The sequence below is a fragment of the Rattus norvegicus genome, chromosome 17 (assembly GCF_036323735.1).
Source record: "Rattus norvegicus strain BN/NHsdMcwi chromosome 17, GRCr8, whole genome shotgun sequence".
Taxonomy (NCBI): domain Eukaryota; kingdom Metazoa; phylum Chordata; class Mammalia; order Rodentia; family Muridae; genus Rattus; species Rattus norvegicus.
In genome coordinates, this window is record NC_086035.1 from 21991492 (window position 1) to 22010423 (window position 18932).

Genomic DNA, 18932 nt, shown 5'->3' on the forward strand with positions numbered 1-18932 from the left:
AGGTGAGGGGCACACAGAAAGCGGGATGTCACAGTCTCAGAAGCAAAGCTTACAGACGGGAAACCCCATGATCCCCCCCTCCCCAAACCATCTCCGGGGTTATGGCTTGTTTAGAAGCTAATTATTTGATTTTATAATTACTTTTGTGGGTTGCAAAATAATTATGGTGTAAGCACATCTACAAGTGCCAAAATAGCACAGGCAATTGTTCTAAAGTGCACGGCGAAACAATGAGAGAGTCAAGATGGTTATTTCCTAGCTGGGGATGAGAAAATCCATCCCCCTTGGTTAGAAGTATCAGCCCACCCGAGGCCCACAGAAAGGTCATGGTGGATGTGGGAAAACTAAAGAGACTCATAAACCAGAGTCAGAAGATAGGCTCTTTCTTTTTACGTTGCTTTTCATTTTGAACCTGTTCTGGATTATTTTTAGGATATCCTTTAAAAGGACCAAGATTTGAATCAGGAATGAGGGATATAACTGTGGTCCCTTAACTCTTCTGACATTAGTCACTTGTTCACACACACACACACACATACACACTCACACACATACACACACACACACACATACACACACACACACACACACTCTAAGAATGCTAAGACTCAGGCATACTGGGGCACACACATAGTCCTAGCTATTCAGGAAGCTAAGATATGTGTTTGAGGGCAGCCTAATCCTGGTTAGATTCCACCTTACAAATAGATAACGACCCAAACTGGGATTTGTTTGAATCACACACACACACACACACACACACACACACACACACACACACACACAGGGGTGGGGGGTGGAAAGAGAGAGAGAGAGAGAGAGAGAGAGAGAGAGAGAGAGAGAGAGAGAGAGAGAGAATTGGATAATTGTTAGGAACCTTTTAATTCAAAGATAAACTATGGTGATACATTGCTTAGAAATGGATAGTATTTTCTAATTACAGGGGCTTTGCAGTCGTTAGGTCCTACCCAACACTTTCTGTAAAGAACAAGTCTATAAGCATCCTTGGCCTCTTGGGGCTGTGTTGCAGCTTAAGAACTGTCACACTGTGTAACAGGTGTGTGAAGCTACGAGCCAGTAAACATGTACCGGTAGACACTAACAGTTGGAATTCATGTGTCCTGTATCATGCAATAGTATTTGTTGGTTATTTTTCAAACGCTCCAAGTTATAGCAAACTTTCTCAGCTGATAAACCCAGGGGGGAAGCCCCAGGGCCACAGTTAAACAGTCCCCTGGGGTTTAGGCACATCAGCCAACTTCATTTTCTGAGTGGGAGAAGTGGGGACAGAAGTGACTCGAGGGTAGGGAAAGGACAGCAGTGGTCCCCTGGGCTTCCACCATTGAAATAAACACCCACTCCCTCTGATAATCCCAGGTTGATTGTCTTGGGTTTTGTCCTAATTTTTCAGTATTATTTTCTCCCTCTTCAGTTCTTTAGTTTAAGAGTGAGACTTCTCTGCCCAAAATACCATGCCTCAGAGGCTTGGTGATGGGTGATTTTCAGGCATCCGGACATGGCTGAGAAGCCCATTCATGGTAGCATAAACAGGTGTCATGAGGATACTATAGCAGTCCTGACCTGTTCTCCATAAAGTGTTCATAGTGCTAACCACAACCATTAAAAAGTCTGTTCAAATGCCTACAAGGAAATAAGATATTTGAACTAAAAAAATCATACACACACACACACACACACATACACACACACAAACACACACACACACACACACACACACACACACACACACACACACACACACACACACACTTATAGCCAGCCTCTGTCTGGATTCTCTAAACTTACTAGTTTTCTTAAATGGTCTGAATTTATTCTTTCTTGATTTACTCTTGCCTCAGAACCTTTTCTCAGTCTGTCTCCAAGGCCCTTCAAAGTGGCTTTAATCCAAGTCACAGTCGATGAGTATCAGGGAGGTGGACAAATTGGACTTGCACACATACATTGCCCTAAGAATATAAATAAAATAGAATTGCTACTTTGTTACACAGTCTGGAATTTCTCAAGTGATTAATCCATAGGTTTCTGCATGATACAGCAACGTCACCTCTAGGTACATACCGAGGAGAAACGAAGACCTGTGTCTACACCTAAGTTTGCCCAGGGATGTTCACAATAGTTCATATAGAAACAACCTGTGTGCTTAACAGATGTATGTATGTACATAGTACATATGTATGTATGTATGTATGTATGTATGTATGTATGTATGTATGTGTGTGTGTATAATTGCATGGATGTATGTGGTATACCCATAAAACAGAATATTTAGCTATAAAGGAGGCATGATCCCTGCTATATAGTATGGATGGGCCTTGAATACATTACATGTAGTGAAGGGAAGCCAGACACAAGGACTTACCTAGGACAGGAGTCTATTTCTATGAAGTGTCCAGAGTAGGGAAATATATAGACATCAAAAGTAGATTTGCACTTGTCTGAGATAGGCACTATAGAATGGCCAGACAGATTAACTAAAAGGATCAGAGTGTTGGGGTGGGGGTACAGAATAATGAGATGCCTTGCAAATAGTGGTGAATGTAAGATTCTGTGAAGATACCCAAACCAACCGTTTATCTGCTTTAAGTTGGTGATTAGCAATTAGGTATGGTGTGTGAATTGCGTCTCACCAAAGCTGCTAAAGAAAAAATAACTCCCCAGGGAATCTTGCATCCTCCATGGTTGGCATCCACTCAAATCTCACCACGCCCCAGGCACAGCAAGCCATTGTCTTTGAAGTCACTTGAATGAATGGATTTGTACTTATCAGCTAGATGGGTAATTAATACATTGACACATATTCATGTACTGAACACATTTCGTTCCACACCTGATATGTATCATTCAAGACACTAGAAACAAAACACCCAAGAGGGATTGTGGAAAACGTCTGGCTAAGGAGGCTCTACCTTTGATGGGACTTACAACTTTTCTCTACCCTTGCTCTTTATCCTGTCCCCGAGTGACCCTTTCTTAGCCTAATCCTATCTATCCAGTACACTTGACCTCAAGAGCCATCTCCTCGAAAAAGACCTAGGTGACTTTCCACCCCCAAAAGGAGAAAGGTTCTCTAACTTTGGCCTCTGACATCCAAGGATTATCTCTGTCATAGCCACACCCCTCTCTGGGCTATCAGAGCCTCTCAGGGCAGGAATTCAGACTTGCCTCTTTCCTCACACCAAGATCAATATAGCGTCAACATCTGAACGGCAAGTTAACCGACGGCCATGACCCATCCTCTTGGCAACGCTAAGGAGATCCCTTCAGCTGGACCCTATTCATGCCCTTGCCTTCGTCGTACTGCCAGCCAGAAATCGTACACCATACACAGCTAAAGGCAGATCTCAACTGGTCGAGCTGTCCCTCCCTTCAGATGGGCGGTTTGACACTTTTTTTCCTTTCTCAGTGCTAGGGAATTGAACTTAGAGCCTTACACATGCCAGGCGAATGCTATACCCCAGAACCACATCCTGTTCCCAAAACCTTAGATTCTTCTTGAAGTCTCAAATGTCCAATCAAGTCCAAGGAGTTCTTTCCATCTGTATTGATCAGTGAACCACAGAAAGAAGCACTTGGTTCTAGAAAACTAGGCAAAGAACCCTTTACCCATGTTATGAACAGATGTCAGGTTCAGAGTCTCATTAAGCCTCATGCACAGATTCTAGCTACTGACCTTTCAGTTGGGTTCATCACCTCCACATGCAGGATTCTGCTTCAAGCTACAAAGTTTACAAATATGTAGATATCTCCCCTGAACAAAGTGAATATGAGTGGTGGGTCAAGTGTCAGACAGATACTGGGAGGGGAGAGACAGGAGGATGGCAAGTTTAAAACCTCCTTAGGCCAAATTCCTAAGTTATCGAAAAGAGGGTTGGGGGTACAGTTATGAATAAGGCGCTTGCCTACTGTGAGCAAGGCCCTGAGCTCAACTTTCAGTACAAAACAAATTAGGTAAATACCTAAGAGAAAGAAAGGAAGAAAGAATCTATGCTAAAACTAAAATTAGGTAATGATTTTCAAGTGCTCATGTAGAAGAATACAAAACGCATTTTGAACGCAGGACAGAATTGTAGGATTGTCATCCTTTGACAATGACTGTTCAAGGTCAAGGGACATTCTTTCCTGAGCAATGAATGACCACAATGGCTGAGTCCTCTCTCTGTCTTGATTCTTCCCAGGGGCTAGCAGTAATGTAGTCGTTAAAACAAAACAAGAAACAAAAACAATGCCCACCAAAATGTATTTCGGAATCATCCGGGAGTGAGGAGTCTGAATGGTAAGTTCACGGTGATATATACCCTCTCTGGTCCCTGAAAACTATTGTTGGGTGTTTCATAAGCTTGTTTTTAAAGGTAACTTGGTGAGGTCACCTGTGCTTACAAGCCTATGGTGCTTAGCAGATGAAATCGGAACCCCTTCAAAAACTTCCTTGGACTTTTTGAGACCTCCCTTGCTCCAAGTAAGACCTACTACCCTCCCTTCTGCTCCTGAAACCCACAGCCTTCCCTCTTAGACACGTCACGCTTCAGTGGACTCGGGTGTCTACCTTCATCTGTCTGGCGATTCTCCCATGCTTTGGATTTCTATTTTCCCAGTGCTTCTCAGAGCACATCAAGCAACTGGTTTGAAAAGACCGGGCACTGCGTTCACAGATGCCTGTTGGCTCATGTCATTTTCAGCCACATTCCACACCTTTCCCCCTGCAAACTCTTTCCTGGACACACAGAGTTCTTTCACGTTGCAATTCCCCGTTTTCCCCAGTGAAGTACTTCCTCTCTTTACCTGGAAAACCCTCCCTTTTTCTTAGTCCAAATGTCCCCTCCTCAGGGACGCTTGCCTGCCTTCTTCACTCAGTTACCAGTGTCTTTAAGTTGTATGACAGTTGGCTTTCTTCTTGTCACTAACGTCAAGCTTTTTGAAGGTCATGGATAGCTGGATGGTATCCTTGTTAGTATCTTCCCTCACCCAGGCAAGGCCTTGCACAAACAAACTGAATTCACAAACAATGTAGGAAAGTCCAGAAAATCTCGGCTGCTTGAGGACTTGACCCCTGGTGCAGACATTGAAGCACCTTCACTAGCATCGCCTGGCTCTATGCACTCCTTCATTGCCTGCTAAGCACGGTTCACTTGTCCTGCTGGCCTTCCCACACCCGCTCTGCATGCTGGAGTTTAAACCCAGGCTATCCCACATTTTAGGCAAGTGCTCTCTCACCAAACTACACCCTCAGCCCTTGTGCTTGCGTCCTCTCTCATCCCTGTGTTCCCTGAGAAGTAAGTGGATCTGTCTCAATCTGTCTACTTAGGCTACTTACTTGTCTGTAGAAGGACTTCATTGGTATAAATTTGGGCCCACACATAGCGTTCGTTCTTTTACTTAGGATATCAAAACATATGTTTTAAACATGAGCTATGGAGAAGAACGTTTTCATCTTGGACCCAAGTCAAGAAATTTAATTACACAAGAGGCAATACACCATAGTACAGCAGAAGGAAAAACCCAAGGCAAAATTGGACATTTGCAGTACCCAGACAAATGATAGTAATCGCAGCTAATATTTTTCAAGCGCGTTCCCTTGCCAGGCACCATGCTAAGTGCTTTGTACCAATTATCTCATTTAATCCTCGTAATTCCGTGCATTAAATAATACTGTAATATCCTACCCGGCTAGCAAGTGGAAGAGGCTTGATTTGCAGACAGGAACGTTCTAGGATCCAGCTGTGGACCACCGCTGGAAGCTGCGTCTTGCCTCCTGTACCCTTCTGCTAGCATCCCGGGCATCAAGTGGTAGCTTAACTTTGAAGGACTGGCTACTCTGCACTCCCCTATCTCCTCGGTAAAAGGAGGGAAGGGGGCATAGAAACCTACAGGGCATGTTTTCCTCAGAGGTTGTCCTGCCCAGAGCCTACAGTCCATGTAACGAAGATGCAGGACAATTCTCCCTTCAACATCCACATGGAAAAATTAGGCATAGTGGCACATGTGCACAGTTCTAATCCCGAGGCGGGAGGGTTCCCATGCATTTGGGGCTAACCTGGGCTATCCAGTGAAACCCTGTCTCAAAAATAAAAACCATTTTTAAAAAATCATATGAGAGTTGACTAAGAAACACGATGAATAGTTTCAGCTCCTAAACTCAAACCCAGAGGTCTGTTCAGCCAGTCAGTGGATTGATGTGCTAGCATGTGTGTCCAGTCAGTGGATTGATGTGCTAGCATGTGTGTCCAGAGACAGGAATCATTGCTGAAGTGCATCAGGACAGGCTAGCATATTGATCAGTAACCGGTAATGCCTCGTTTTTCCGACTGCCATTTTTTATTACTTTCAAAGTGTCACTGAAAAGACAGGCCTGAGCCTCCGGAGTGTGTCTCACAACCGTTAACATGTTTTGTTTCTAATGAAAAGACATCTTCACTGGAATGGTTTTGTTTGTGTGCGATGCTGGGGATAGACCCCAGAGAGTCACACCTGTGCCCATGCTCTACCACTGAGCCACACTGCCACCCGCACCTTAGCTATCAGCAGAGAGACCGCTTTCAAAAAATAGTTCACCACGATTCAGAGTCACAAGGAGTTAACATAACAGTAGAAACTGCTCATGAAATTATATACAGAAATATTTCCCTTCTGTTTTGGATGTCTCTGTTTACTTACTTTTTTAATCATTTATAAATGAAATAGTACCTTCCTAGTGACTTCCAATGTAAAATTTTAGTGGAAATGTAATCATTTCTCATAGCTTTACGATATACATAATTTCTCCTTCACTTAGGTATACATTTCCCCTTTCTTCCTACCAGTCAGCCTGCCAAACAGTTTTTGAAAAATATACCAGAAAATTCTGCTGTTTCTCCTCATTTGTGACTCTCATTAGCTCAGCTTATTTGATAGTAAATGCACACAACTATAAACACACACACACACACCACAAACACACACCATACACACACACACCACACACATACACACAAACACACACACACCACACAAACACACACACCACACATACACAAATACACACACACAAACACACACACCACACATACACACACATACACACACACCACACATACACACACATATACACACACACCACACACACACACCACACATATACACACAAACACACACCACACATACACACACACACAAACACACAAACACAAACACACCACACACACACACAAACACAGACCACATACACCACACACACACAAACACGTACACACACACAAACACACATGCACACACACTCACACACACACACACACACAATTCTAAATTCTCTAAATCAGCAATTCTCAACCTGTGGCTCATAATCCCTCTGAGGGTCAAAAAACCCTCCCACAGAAGTCACTTAAGAGCACGAGAAAACACAGATATTTCCATTCTGATTCATAGCAGTAGCAAAATTACAGTTATGAAGTAGCAAGGAAATGATTTTATGGTTGGGAGATGGTTCCCACAGCATGAGGAACTGTATTTAAGGGTTGCAACATTAGGAAGGTTGGGACCCTGTAGTCCTAGATGTCCCGAAGGGGAAGAAATGAAAACCATCCCAAAACAAAGAGGCTGGCACTCTGAGAGAAAACATTATATGCCTTTGTTTTATGCTGTGTTTGAAACTCTGTGGCCTTTAGCGCTGAAGAAATTATGTTACATCAGTTCACTCTCCCTTTTCTGAGAGTAGCTTCAGTACCGAATGCAGACAGCAAAGATGGGCAGAAGCACAAACTGGCCATGAACGAGTGGTGGATTTATTCTACCGTGTTTTGTTCTCATTCATATTAAAGAGATTGACTTAAAATAAGGTCAACAAAACCATCTTTAATACTGATGCACAAATATTAAGAAATTTAAAAAGAGTTGAACAAAAAGATAATCTCTGTAGCCAGCAAATGGCTCAGAAAGGAAAGACACCAGACACCACAGCCTGATGGCCTCAGTTCAATCCCTGGGATTCACAGTTTGGAAGAAGAGACCTAAGTACCTTAGGGTGTCCTCTGATCTACACACATGTATGATGGCATGTGGACATGTACATGTGCACACACACACAAATGAATAAATGTAATTTTAAAAAGTTAGTGGCTAAAGTGTAGTTTTGTATCCTCTTCAACTAGTCAAGAATAGCCTTTTCTTTTAAAATTTACTGTGTATCAGCTAAAGACATTTGGTTCTAGGAAATCTTTAGGTGGCAAAATTAGTAAAATATGCTTTAAATGTTTACAACAATTGTCATTTTAAGGGAAGACTCCTTAAACGGGCCAGAATTCTTTCTGGCTGCAGCTAAGTGACCGTTTTAGGGTTGGATAAGGAGCTGGACAGACTTGCAGAGTGAGACGCTGCAGAAGCAAGCTCCACCGTAAGCATCTGTCTCCAGCTGGAAGAGTGGCTCTGAAGGAGAGTGTGCTCGCCTGGCACGTGGAAGACCCTGGCTTCTATCCCCCGCACCACAGAGAGGAAGTAGAAGACAAGGAAGGTTTTCCTCCATTGAGCTTTGGGAGGAGTCTGCCATTGCTCAGGTGAAGTGCTGAGCAGATTGAAGCCCTTGGCACAGATCCCGAGGACCAGAGTTTGATCCCTGAGACCTACACGGTGGAAGGAAAGAACTAACTCCTGGAAATTATTCTTCTCTGACCTCCACATGGGTGACCTGGCACCCACACTCACACATGCACACACACACATATTCTCTCACACACATACACACATATGCACACACATACACGCACACCACACACACAACATGCACACACACAATCTCACAGTCACACACTCACACATACACACATGCACATATACACTCTCATACAAACTCACACACATACACACATACACATATACATGCACACACATACATGCACACACACCACACATACATACACACATATACACGCACACACACACCACACACACAATCTCACACTCACACACTCACACATACACTTATACACTCACACTCACACACATACACACGCATGCACACACACCACACACATTTCTCACACACACGTACACACATGCACACACACATGAACATACACCACATGCACACACATACTCACACACATACACACACACACTCACATACACATGCACACACACATATTCTCTCACACACATACACACATATGCACACACATACACGCACACCACACACACAACATGCACACACAAAATCTCACAGTCACACACTCACACATACACACATGCACATATACACTCTCATACTCACAAACTCACACACACACATACACATATACATGCACACACATGCATGCACACACACCACACATACATACACACATATACACTCACACACACACCACACACACAATCTCACACTCACACACTCACACATACACTTATACACTCACACTCACACACATACACACGCATGCACACACACCACACACATTTCTCACACACACGTACACACATGCACACACACATGAACACACACCACATGCACACACATACTCACACACATACACACACACACACTCACATACACATGCACACACACACATATACCACACCACACACACACACACACACACACTCAGTGAATGGAATAAAATATTCTGATGTTCCTGCCATACATAAAAAGAATGAACCCCAACTATTACCACACTCTTATTGCACTCAACGAATGAGAGTACCACATACCTGGTATAGTGGTACAAAATTAGGTAAAAATTAGGCACTATGACCTTAGCCCTCCTCGTATATAGATCTCCTACAAGTAAATACTGTGTTAAGTGATATGAGAACATCCTTGAGTATGTACTCCTGAGGGCATTCTGAAATTCGAGGCTATGGAGAAAACATGTGTCATAAGAGGAAGGCAGACTGCAGGTTAAAACACATGCCTGTCTTGAATAGCACATGGTACATGCTATCCACCCCCATGATGGAGCTCATAATTACATATATAGCATATATCCTTGAGTGTGGAAACACCCTTTCCTTAGTATAGCAGAGCACAGAAGACACTCATTTAAACAAACTCCCACGAATGGGGAAGCAGCCCATTTGGGACACCATTCGGTCAACAGAGTGACTGGCATTTAATAAGCTTGGCTCTCGTCACATTCTCCATTATACTGTATGGGAAAGGTCTAGTTTGGGGTCCAATTAATCTGAGTGTATGCCCTCATCTTGCTGTCTCTAGTTTGGCAGTCAGCATAAGAAACAAACACATGTCAACATGTGTGTTTTAAACACCATGAAACCCAGCTGGAAGGGCCTAGCTCTGTCCTCCCACCTCCAGTACTGTCCCAGTTTGCTTTTGGGTGACTCCATGCCACACAGCCTCTCTCACATTTTAATCAAACAAAACTATAATTACCCTAGCAGGACTCTAATTTTGAAAAGACATTAGGCTGTCCACACTCACTTCATTACCGAGCCCTTCTGAGGCCAGCGGAGAACAGGGGACTCTAAGTCTTATCTGTTCTTCCAAAGGGAATGCTGGAAAGCCGCCTGTGCAAGCAGGTGTACTGGGGCTGAGCCTTGAGCTCAGGCCTGGCCTCTGTTAGATCTGCTGCTTAAAACTTTTTCGCGACCTTCATTGGCCCTCCTGAATCTGCACAGCGAGCTGCTGGGGAATTGCCAGCTCGTACGAAGGCACCTCCACAGAGGCATCCACACAAGCAGAGGCTTCCTCAGCACCAACTGTCCCCGGTCCTTGGCTCTTTCTGCCCCGGGGCTGCTGCCTGCACCTCCCCCACTCTGAGCACTAGGCATCAGTCCAAGAGGGACGAGCAGTAGCACTCAATAAACAAACAAACAAACAAACAAACAAACAAACACCACAGCCATATTTTACTCTAAAGGGACACCATTCCACATAACTCCACAAATGCTCAGTGAGCTGGGTCCCTCAGAGGTCAAAACCAATGACTTCTTCCAGGGAACCCACCTGAAGGAAGCTCACAATTTGTAAGCTAACCCGGCAAATCTCACAGTTGTGGAGCCCGCAGAGATGGGGCTGGGGGTGGGGGCTGGGGCGGGGGAGAAGATGTAACATCTTTTTAAAAAGCTTTTGTTGCTGCTGTGGACAGATCCCTTGAGACCCCCATCTTGTCAAATCAAAGCCCTATAGTTGATTCTTTGCGCGCTGCTGCAAGCCCACTGGCTCCCGTGACACTCTGCAAAGTGCAGGGCCAGGTTGCGGAGAGCAAAGGTCCCCGCAGTCGTCCAGGTAGCAGATTCCACCAGCCCCGGGACCATTGACTGGCAGAGCCACCTTCCCGCCACCTCCCCGACGCGCGGGGCACTCACCGTCGCGGCCGTCCTCCCCCCGGCTGCAGTTGCTGCAAATGTGCTTGATCTCCTTGCCCAGTTGACAGTGGATCACAAACGACACGTTGTTATTGTTGTTGGGGGCGGGGTCCTTCGGGGGCTTCATGCTCAGCAAATAAAAAGCTTTCTTTTTGGGCTTCACGGCGGCGCCGGCGCCTGGCAAGGCGCCCTGTCTGCAGCGCGGCTTCACGGCGCGCGTGGGTTCCGCCATCCGCTTCCCGGGCGTCCGGGGCCGGTCGCTGATCGCCGCCCCGCGCACTGCCACTCGCGTCCCCCGGCCGCGCCCGCATGCCCCCACGCCACACCAGCGCCACTGCAGGGCGGGGCGGGGCTGGATGGCGCGCTCGAGGTCTTGACCTCTTCGAGCCCGGGCAAATTCCGAGACCCCGGGGCGGGGTGGAGGTGGGAAGGGTTGCGGAGTGCTGGACCTGCTCTTCTACCAGCGAAGCTCTGGGTCTCCTGGGCTCGTCTCCCCAGGGCGGCCCCACCCCACGTAGCACCCGCAGCTCCCAACCAGCAGGGGTTTGTAGCCACCTTCACTCTGGAAACTCAGGGCAAGATGCCACAGCCACCCCCCTTCCAGGACTCCCGCTGCCAAATGCAAGCAAGATGTACTACAGCAGGCGGCTGTCCCAGCTCTAGGGTGGAACTGAGGCCAGGACGAATTATATTCTCGGGCGGGTCCAACCACATCCCAGGACTAGGCAACCTGTTACAGCATCCTTGATGCTTTTGCTACTGATGGAAAGCCTTCCCCGAGAGGAAGGGGACTTTACGGAAAATCCATCTTCCAGCCATTCTCAAACGTGCAACTCAGGAACACTAGGTAATTCACTGGATGCTCTTTAGCTGCCATTGCTCTGTGATCGCAGGCCAAGCAAGGCAGGGGATACTATGAAGAGTTCCAGAAAACAGTTCCAGAAAGAAGGCAAATCTACAGCCTTATTTGTTGAATTTTTGATTGCTATGAGTGACTTTTAAAGGTCACTTTGTGTTTAAAACCCACCCACTTATTTACAGGACACTCCTAAAGCACCTTTCAGGGAATCAAGGCGTTGAGAAGAAGCTACACTTCCCAAACATCTTATACGTTTACTTAAAAAGAAAAGGACTTTGGGGCCCAGACTTTGGGTTTCATAGGTCATTGTAGAGCCTGGGTGGGGTCTGTGCCGGTTAACAAGCTCCCCAGGGGATTTTGATGAAGCATGAACAAAAGAAATAGTTATTTACAGCCAGGTGTGTCAGCGTCCTTGTTCTTTCCACAATGTCCCATTCCTTCTGGTCCCCAAACTTGCCTTCTTTTCCCTCTTTCTGAGCCCACCAAAAGAGTGTCAATTAAAGAATCCACAGTCATTCTGTCACTTCCGGTTGTTACCAAGAACTTTCTGGGTGCTAACTTTCAAACCAACCTACACGAGGGACAGGTCACTGTTGTCTGTCCCCTAACCAGGCAGGTTTAGCATGAAGGGTTCTTTCCCAGGGGAGGCTCAGTGCAGGAGGATGATCATGGGCTACCTCGTGTTGTTTCTAGGCACACTAAGCCTACCATCTCACCAACTGTCAGCCCAAACCGGCACAAGTGATGTCACGTTTATTTTATCATCGGTAAGTCAATGTCCGCTGCCACTATCTACCCTCTACCCTGGAAGGAATGTCAGCAACAGAGCAAGGGACAGATGTTGGTGAGGTGCTTTCTTTAATCAGATCCCCCTTTTTACAAGTGTCCATTGAGGGATTTGGTAACGTTTCCCTTCTCAGCCAGGTCATCAGCCAGATCAGCCCTAAGTAAGTGCCACTGCATCTGCTCCTCTCAGACCAGGTGCCCACTGGGTCCCCAGCTCATGAGACCTTGTACCTCGGAGATGACAAAGATAGATTTGTAATATTATTTGGATGCCTAGAGGGATGAATCTCATTACGCCATGGGCAAACGAATTTTCTAATCCTTAGGCCTTGCCTTCGTCCCAAATTTCCTCTTAGCTCTGCCAAGTAGAGAGAAACTGTGCTCGAAGCACATTACATCGCTTTAAAACAGTGTTTTGAGCATTGCTAGCCTGTCCAACCTCACTTTCTGCCCCACAGGTCAGAACGGGAAGACTTGTGTCAACCCCTTCTGGCCTTATTAAAACAACTAGACTGGAAGCAATCTGTTATTCACTCCCTAAACACTAAGCCTGACCCAAGGCTGTGTGTCCTGATCTTAATTGGCCAAGTATCATCGTGACTGTAGCATAGCGAACTCGGACATAGCTGCTAGCAAAAGCTCACCTATCAAAGGATGTGCCCTGAAGGCGGGGGGCCTTTTATTCAAGAGAAATGTGCAGGAAGAATTGGCTTGCCTTGGACAGCTACTTGGTTGGTGCTCCCTCTTCCTAGCTGTCCTCCCCACGTTGGCATCCTCTAACTGGTGCTGCCCGGCGGTATCTGTTTGTGATATGAAGCTATTTACATATTAATACATTGCAGGGCAATAAAGTTAAGACCCAGTTTCTCAGTTGCACTAGCTACAACTTAAGAGCATAGCAAGCACGCCTGGCCAGCAGCTGCTATAATCAACAGGGAGGCTGAAGGATTGTCCGTTCCCGCCCCACAACCTTGTGGTTCTTAGGTGTATGACGATTTATATCTGAGACTGAAGGACAGAGCTGCCTTTCCTATCGCTACAACAGAAGGTTGGCTCAGAGGACCAGAGTCCAAAACATGGAGCGCTGGCAGTTGTGTCTGGCGGTTTCTGGCACCACTTTACTTCAGCAAGTAGCGGGGCTGATGGGAATGTGTTCCCTGTGTTTGCTCTTGACCTTGTTCTGTGCACTGTGTACCTCCTCGCTGAAGCTTGCTTCTGATGTCTGCTGTTAAAACATCCTAACAGATAGCTCTTGGTGTCAAGGGATGCTCGTCTCCACCCACAGACAACTCATGCCTAATGATTAGCCTGTTCTGGCTTAACTCAATCCTTGCTGTTGGTAGTTTTCCTCTCCCTTGCATCAAGAAAACGGCCATCCTAAAGTACTATACGAAAAAGAAATACAGTGGGACTTTTCCTCACCTTTAAAAGCAAGGGAGAACATATTATATTGAAGGGAAAGACACTCCCCACGAATTCTGTCACCTCAAACAGGGCTCTGCCACATGCCGCCGCACCTCAGGTGGCATTCCTGGGCTTTTTACCCTGATAATCTAAATAGTTAGGAGCCATGACAATGGATCGCATTGTCCCTTATTTGAATGGCAACCTTCTCCCATCCTATCTGACACTTGACTTGAAGAACCCATTCTTTTTTTTTTTTTCCCCTGGAGCCGAGGACCAAACCCAGGGCCTTGCGCTTGCTAGGCAAGTGCTCTACCACTGAGCTAAATCCCCAACCCCTGAAGAGCCCATTCTTAAATTGGTTTGGTGTCCAGAGGGAGACTCTGCTACTGAAAATGCAATCCCAAAGACCAGCAGATTCAAGGAGCCTATTACAACTGCAGATCCAAATCTGCATTTTAACAAGATCTTCAGGAGACCTGGATACACAGTAAGGGGACGAGAGGCCCCTGTGTGAATCAGCCTGGTGACGCCATCAATTGTCTGTGGGAAGAGTGCGTATTTTAGCTCAGCAGCAGAAAGGTTGCACTTCTGGTGCCACCAAGCTTAAAGTTTAGTGGGGAAGAGGAGGCACTTGGTAAAAGGCCAGACGTCAGTAAGAACAACCACACACACTGAATGGAAACATCAGATCTCCAATCAGGAATAGACGCAGAGAACAACGCATTCATTATCTCGGCTGGGACCGTGTGTGGAACGGGTTCTACGGAGATTGAATGGACAGGGAAGAGCGATGTGGAGAGAGGTGTTCAAGGGTGGCTGATCTGTAGGGGCAGGAGGGTGGTGTCAAGAGGCACAGTGGGGAGGATGCAAGCTTGTAGAGGAAAGAAAGTTGTGCTGGGTTCTGAAGGTGAGGGAGCCGTCAGCCAGCGAAGCAGTAACCGAAAAGTGGGCTTTCTAGATGAACGCAGAATTATGGTGACGCCAGAGGCCCTTGAGATGCTCCCAGTCTAGATGTGAGAGGCTGGGAGTCCTCTGTTCCAAACCCAGTGAACAGGGAGTGGGCATGATTAAGGAAAGAGCTTTTGTTGTGCTCTTTCTATCTGCTACTTTTCTTGCTGCTGTGGCAGAATTCCCAGCAAAGGTCAGTGAAGGGAGGGAGGGAGGGTTTGTTTTCACTCCTGGTTGGGACGCTATCAGCACACTGTCGGCCCAGTCTTTTGAGAAGGGAACCATAACGTCTTAATGTGATTTACTGGACTGTGGCAGACTCTAAGTCATAGGCCGGGCCTACCTATAATCTGCCAGGGGAACCCTGTGGCAGGATGTAACTCTACCAGCAAGGCTCTCTGTCCAGAAGGTTCCAAAACCTCCCCCAACCAACTCCATCAGCTAAGACCAAGCGTTGAGCCTATGGGGGGGGATTTGACACCCAAGACATATGCTTAAGAAGTTTTTTTAACTCTTACCAAAAAAGGACACATAAAGGCCAATACCAGGCAGCTCTGGAACCATTCAGAGGGGTGTGCGTTGAAAACCTAAATTTACCGTACATCCCCGATGCAAGAAGAATTTGAAAATCTTTTCTCGCTTCTGTCCTTGCCTGCCTTAGACTCTTGCTGTCCTTCCTGTTTCCATATTGTCCTTTATCACCTTTCTCCTTCCGAGCCCCAATGAGTCGACTGGCACCCATCCCTGTATCTGTATCTGAAACGTGTGGATGTGATCTTATCTGATCTTTCCAGATATAACCAAAGGCCTTGAGATGAAGTGACCATCCTAGATTATGTTGGTGGGCCCAATAGCAAGTGTTTTTTATCAAAGACACACGGGTGGTGCTGGAGAGGTGGCTGGCTCAGTGATGTGTGTGGATGGAGTATTTGAGTTTGGTTCCCAGTACCCACATCAAGTGGTTTGCAACCTCCTACAACTCCAGATCCATGGGTCTAATACCCTCTCAGGCCTCCGTGGGCACCTGCACTCAGGTCACATACACCCACCTAGCCGTATGCATGTACACTTAATTAAAATAACAGTAAGTCCTTTTTTTTTTTTAAAAGACACATCGGAGAGTCAGACCAAAAGAGGAAGCCCTGTGAAGACAGACCCAAGACGGGAAAGCTGATATGAGAGCTAGAAAAAGACAAAGATGAAGTTTTCAAAAGATCTGTGGGGATCGCGGCTCATCTTAAACTTGGACTTGTGGCCTCCAGAACGTTGACATGATAAAGCCCTGTTGCTTTAAGCCACGGCTTTGTCGTCACTGTTGCATAAGGCCAAGACAACTAGTGTACTCATTAAATATTAACAACATTCTCTCAATCGCAAAACATGAAAGTACTTTTCAGATCTGGCCTATGATTTTTTTAGATTTGGCCTAAATGTGTAGGGCAAAATTAAGTCAAGGTTAAAAATGCCAAATTGTTCACAAACACAGAAGGGTGTTACACTATTGGTATTGGTGTGTGTGTATGTGTACATGCCTGTGTACGTATATATATATGTGTGTGTGTATGTGTGGTGCATGTGTGTAGTAAGCATGCATATATATGTGTGCATACGTGTGTGAATATGTGTGTGGTGTCTGTGTAGAGTGTGTGCGTGTGTGTGTGTGTGTGGTGCATGTAGAATGCGTGTGCATGTGTGTGTGGTGTGTATAGAGTGTGTGTGCATGTGTGTGTGTGGTGCATACAGAGTGTGTGTGCATGTGTGTGTGTGTGTGTGTGTGGTATGTGTAGAGTGTGTGTGCATGTGTGTATATTTATGTGTGGGGTACCTGTATGTGTGTGTTGGGGGTGTTGCTTGGTGGGTACTTCGTTTGCTGTGGCAGGAGATAGAATGGATGTGCAGATGGAACTGAAGTAGCCTGGAGTTAGAGGACACACAGCCTCCCGGCCTTTCCTATTTAGTAGATTGGTCCAGGACTTCTAGTGGATGCCTGAAGTTGGTCGGCCATAGCCTGGCCTAGCCTGTGCCATGCACTCTGTTTTCCCTAACAAACTCAACATGTGATTTTTTTCTGTCCTTGTAAGTAGAGACCCTTTCCATTTCATTTAAAGGAAGCAATTCACAGCTTGCCTTTGGCAGATACAAATGGCCCACTTCACCATCCTTGTACATCAGGGCCATTATAGAGTATAATAAGGGCTACTTGAACACAGACTATAACACCGATATTATATTATCTGATAACCGAGATAACTACTAAATGAGTTAAGAGTAGCTATCATGTGGAGCGCTGGATATAGCAGCAAGGGGAAGACTCCAGCTCTAGAGACGGTTCAGTGTGCAAAGTGACAGGTGCACAAGCACAAGAACCTGAGTTCAGATCTCCGTGCAACACCTGGGCATGGTGGCACAAGCCTATACTCCCAGCAAAGAGAGTCTGCAGGATGGGTTGACACAGGAGGCTCCCAGGGGCTTGGTGGCTAGCACTGTACCTAAGGCAGCAAGCTTCTGGTTCAGTGAAGAAACCCAGTGTCAGAAAAGCAAGGTGTAGAGCAGCAGAAGAGGACATCCTAATGTCAGCTTTTGTCCTCCATGAGGACATCCCTTCTAGATGCATGCACATGTAATCACACACATATACACATACACATACATATATACACACATATCACACATATACATACATACACGTTATGCATACATATACATACATCCCACACTCATACACACACATACACACAAATACACATACACACATACACTCATACACATGTGCATACATACACACACATATATACACACATATACACATACATATATAGACACACATCACACACATACACTCATATACATATGTATGCATATATACACATACACATATACCACATACACTCATACATACATACACATACATATACACAAACATATCACACATATACACATACGCGTACACATATACACACACATACACTCATACACACATGTACATACAGACACACAAACATCACATACCTACATATACTCATATACACACAAGCATACATACACACACACACACACACACACACACACACACACACACACACACACCACAAGGGTTCACCTCACTGTTTAGAATGATATGCAGTTGAAAATGCATGAATTACTTTTATGGGATTTTCCATTTAGCATTTTTGGACAGTGGTTGATCATGGGTAACGCATGCTGGGGAATGCAAAGCCACAGATAAGGGGCCGTGGCACAGTACATTTATATTCTGTGCATGAAGACAGCGATGGGCACTTGATGCGGGAGGCAGAGTATTGCAGGCAACTGAGGGATGTGTAAGTAGAAGTCAGACTGGTCCTGCTACATGAACTAGCTTCAGCTGGCCTTGTATAATACATTATAAATATCCCTGACTCTTTCATGTCTAGTTATTATTTTGATCACTCTTGCAAGTTGAGATTAGAAAGCACCTCACAGGATGCAAGGTTTGATTCTCCCAGGGGTAGTGTTTGCCTAGAAAGAATCTGTAGTCTTCAAACTGAGTTTTGTAGCCTGTGACAACATTCTTTCAGCCTCAGATTTCCCCCTTATTGTTTCATAATCCAACCCAGCAGGGGTTTGGTGCAGAATCCAGGGAGAT

At 45.7% G+C, this 18932-nt stretch overlaps 1 protein-coding gene across 11 annotated transcripts in view; it reads right to left on the reverse strand.

Annotated features, from left to right (window-relative positions):
• Positions 1–18932, reverse strand: part of Phactr1 (phosphatase and actin regulator 1) — a 477222-nt gene that overhangs the window by 222486 nt on the left and 235804 nt on the right. Inside the window, exon 1 of one of the 11 annotated variants that reach the window (XM_063276383.1) lies at positions 11308–11968. The exons of 9 other annotated variants lie outside the window; for them this stretch is intronic. In XM_063276383.1, coding sequence (XP_063132453.1) covers positions 11308–11539 — 232 coding nt within the window. In that variant the 5' untranslated portion in view covers positions 11540–11968. Of the gene's footprint in view, positions 1–11307; positions 11969–18932 lie in introns of those variants that run through there. One more of the 11 variants, XM_039095679.2, reaches the window with a different exon arrangement.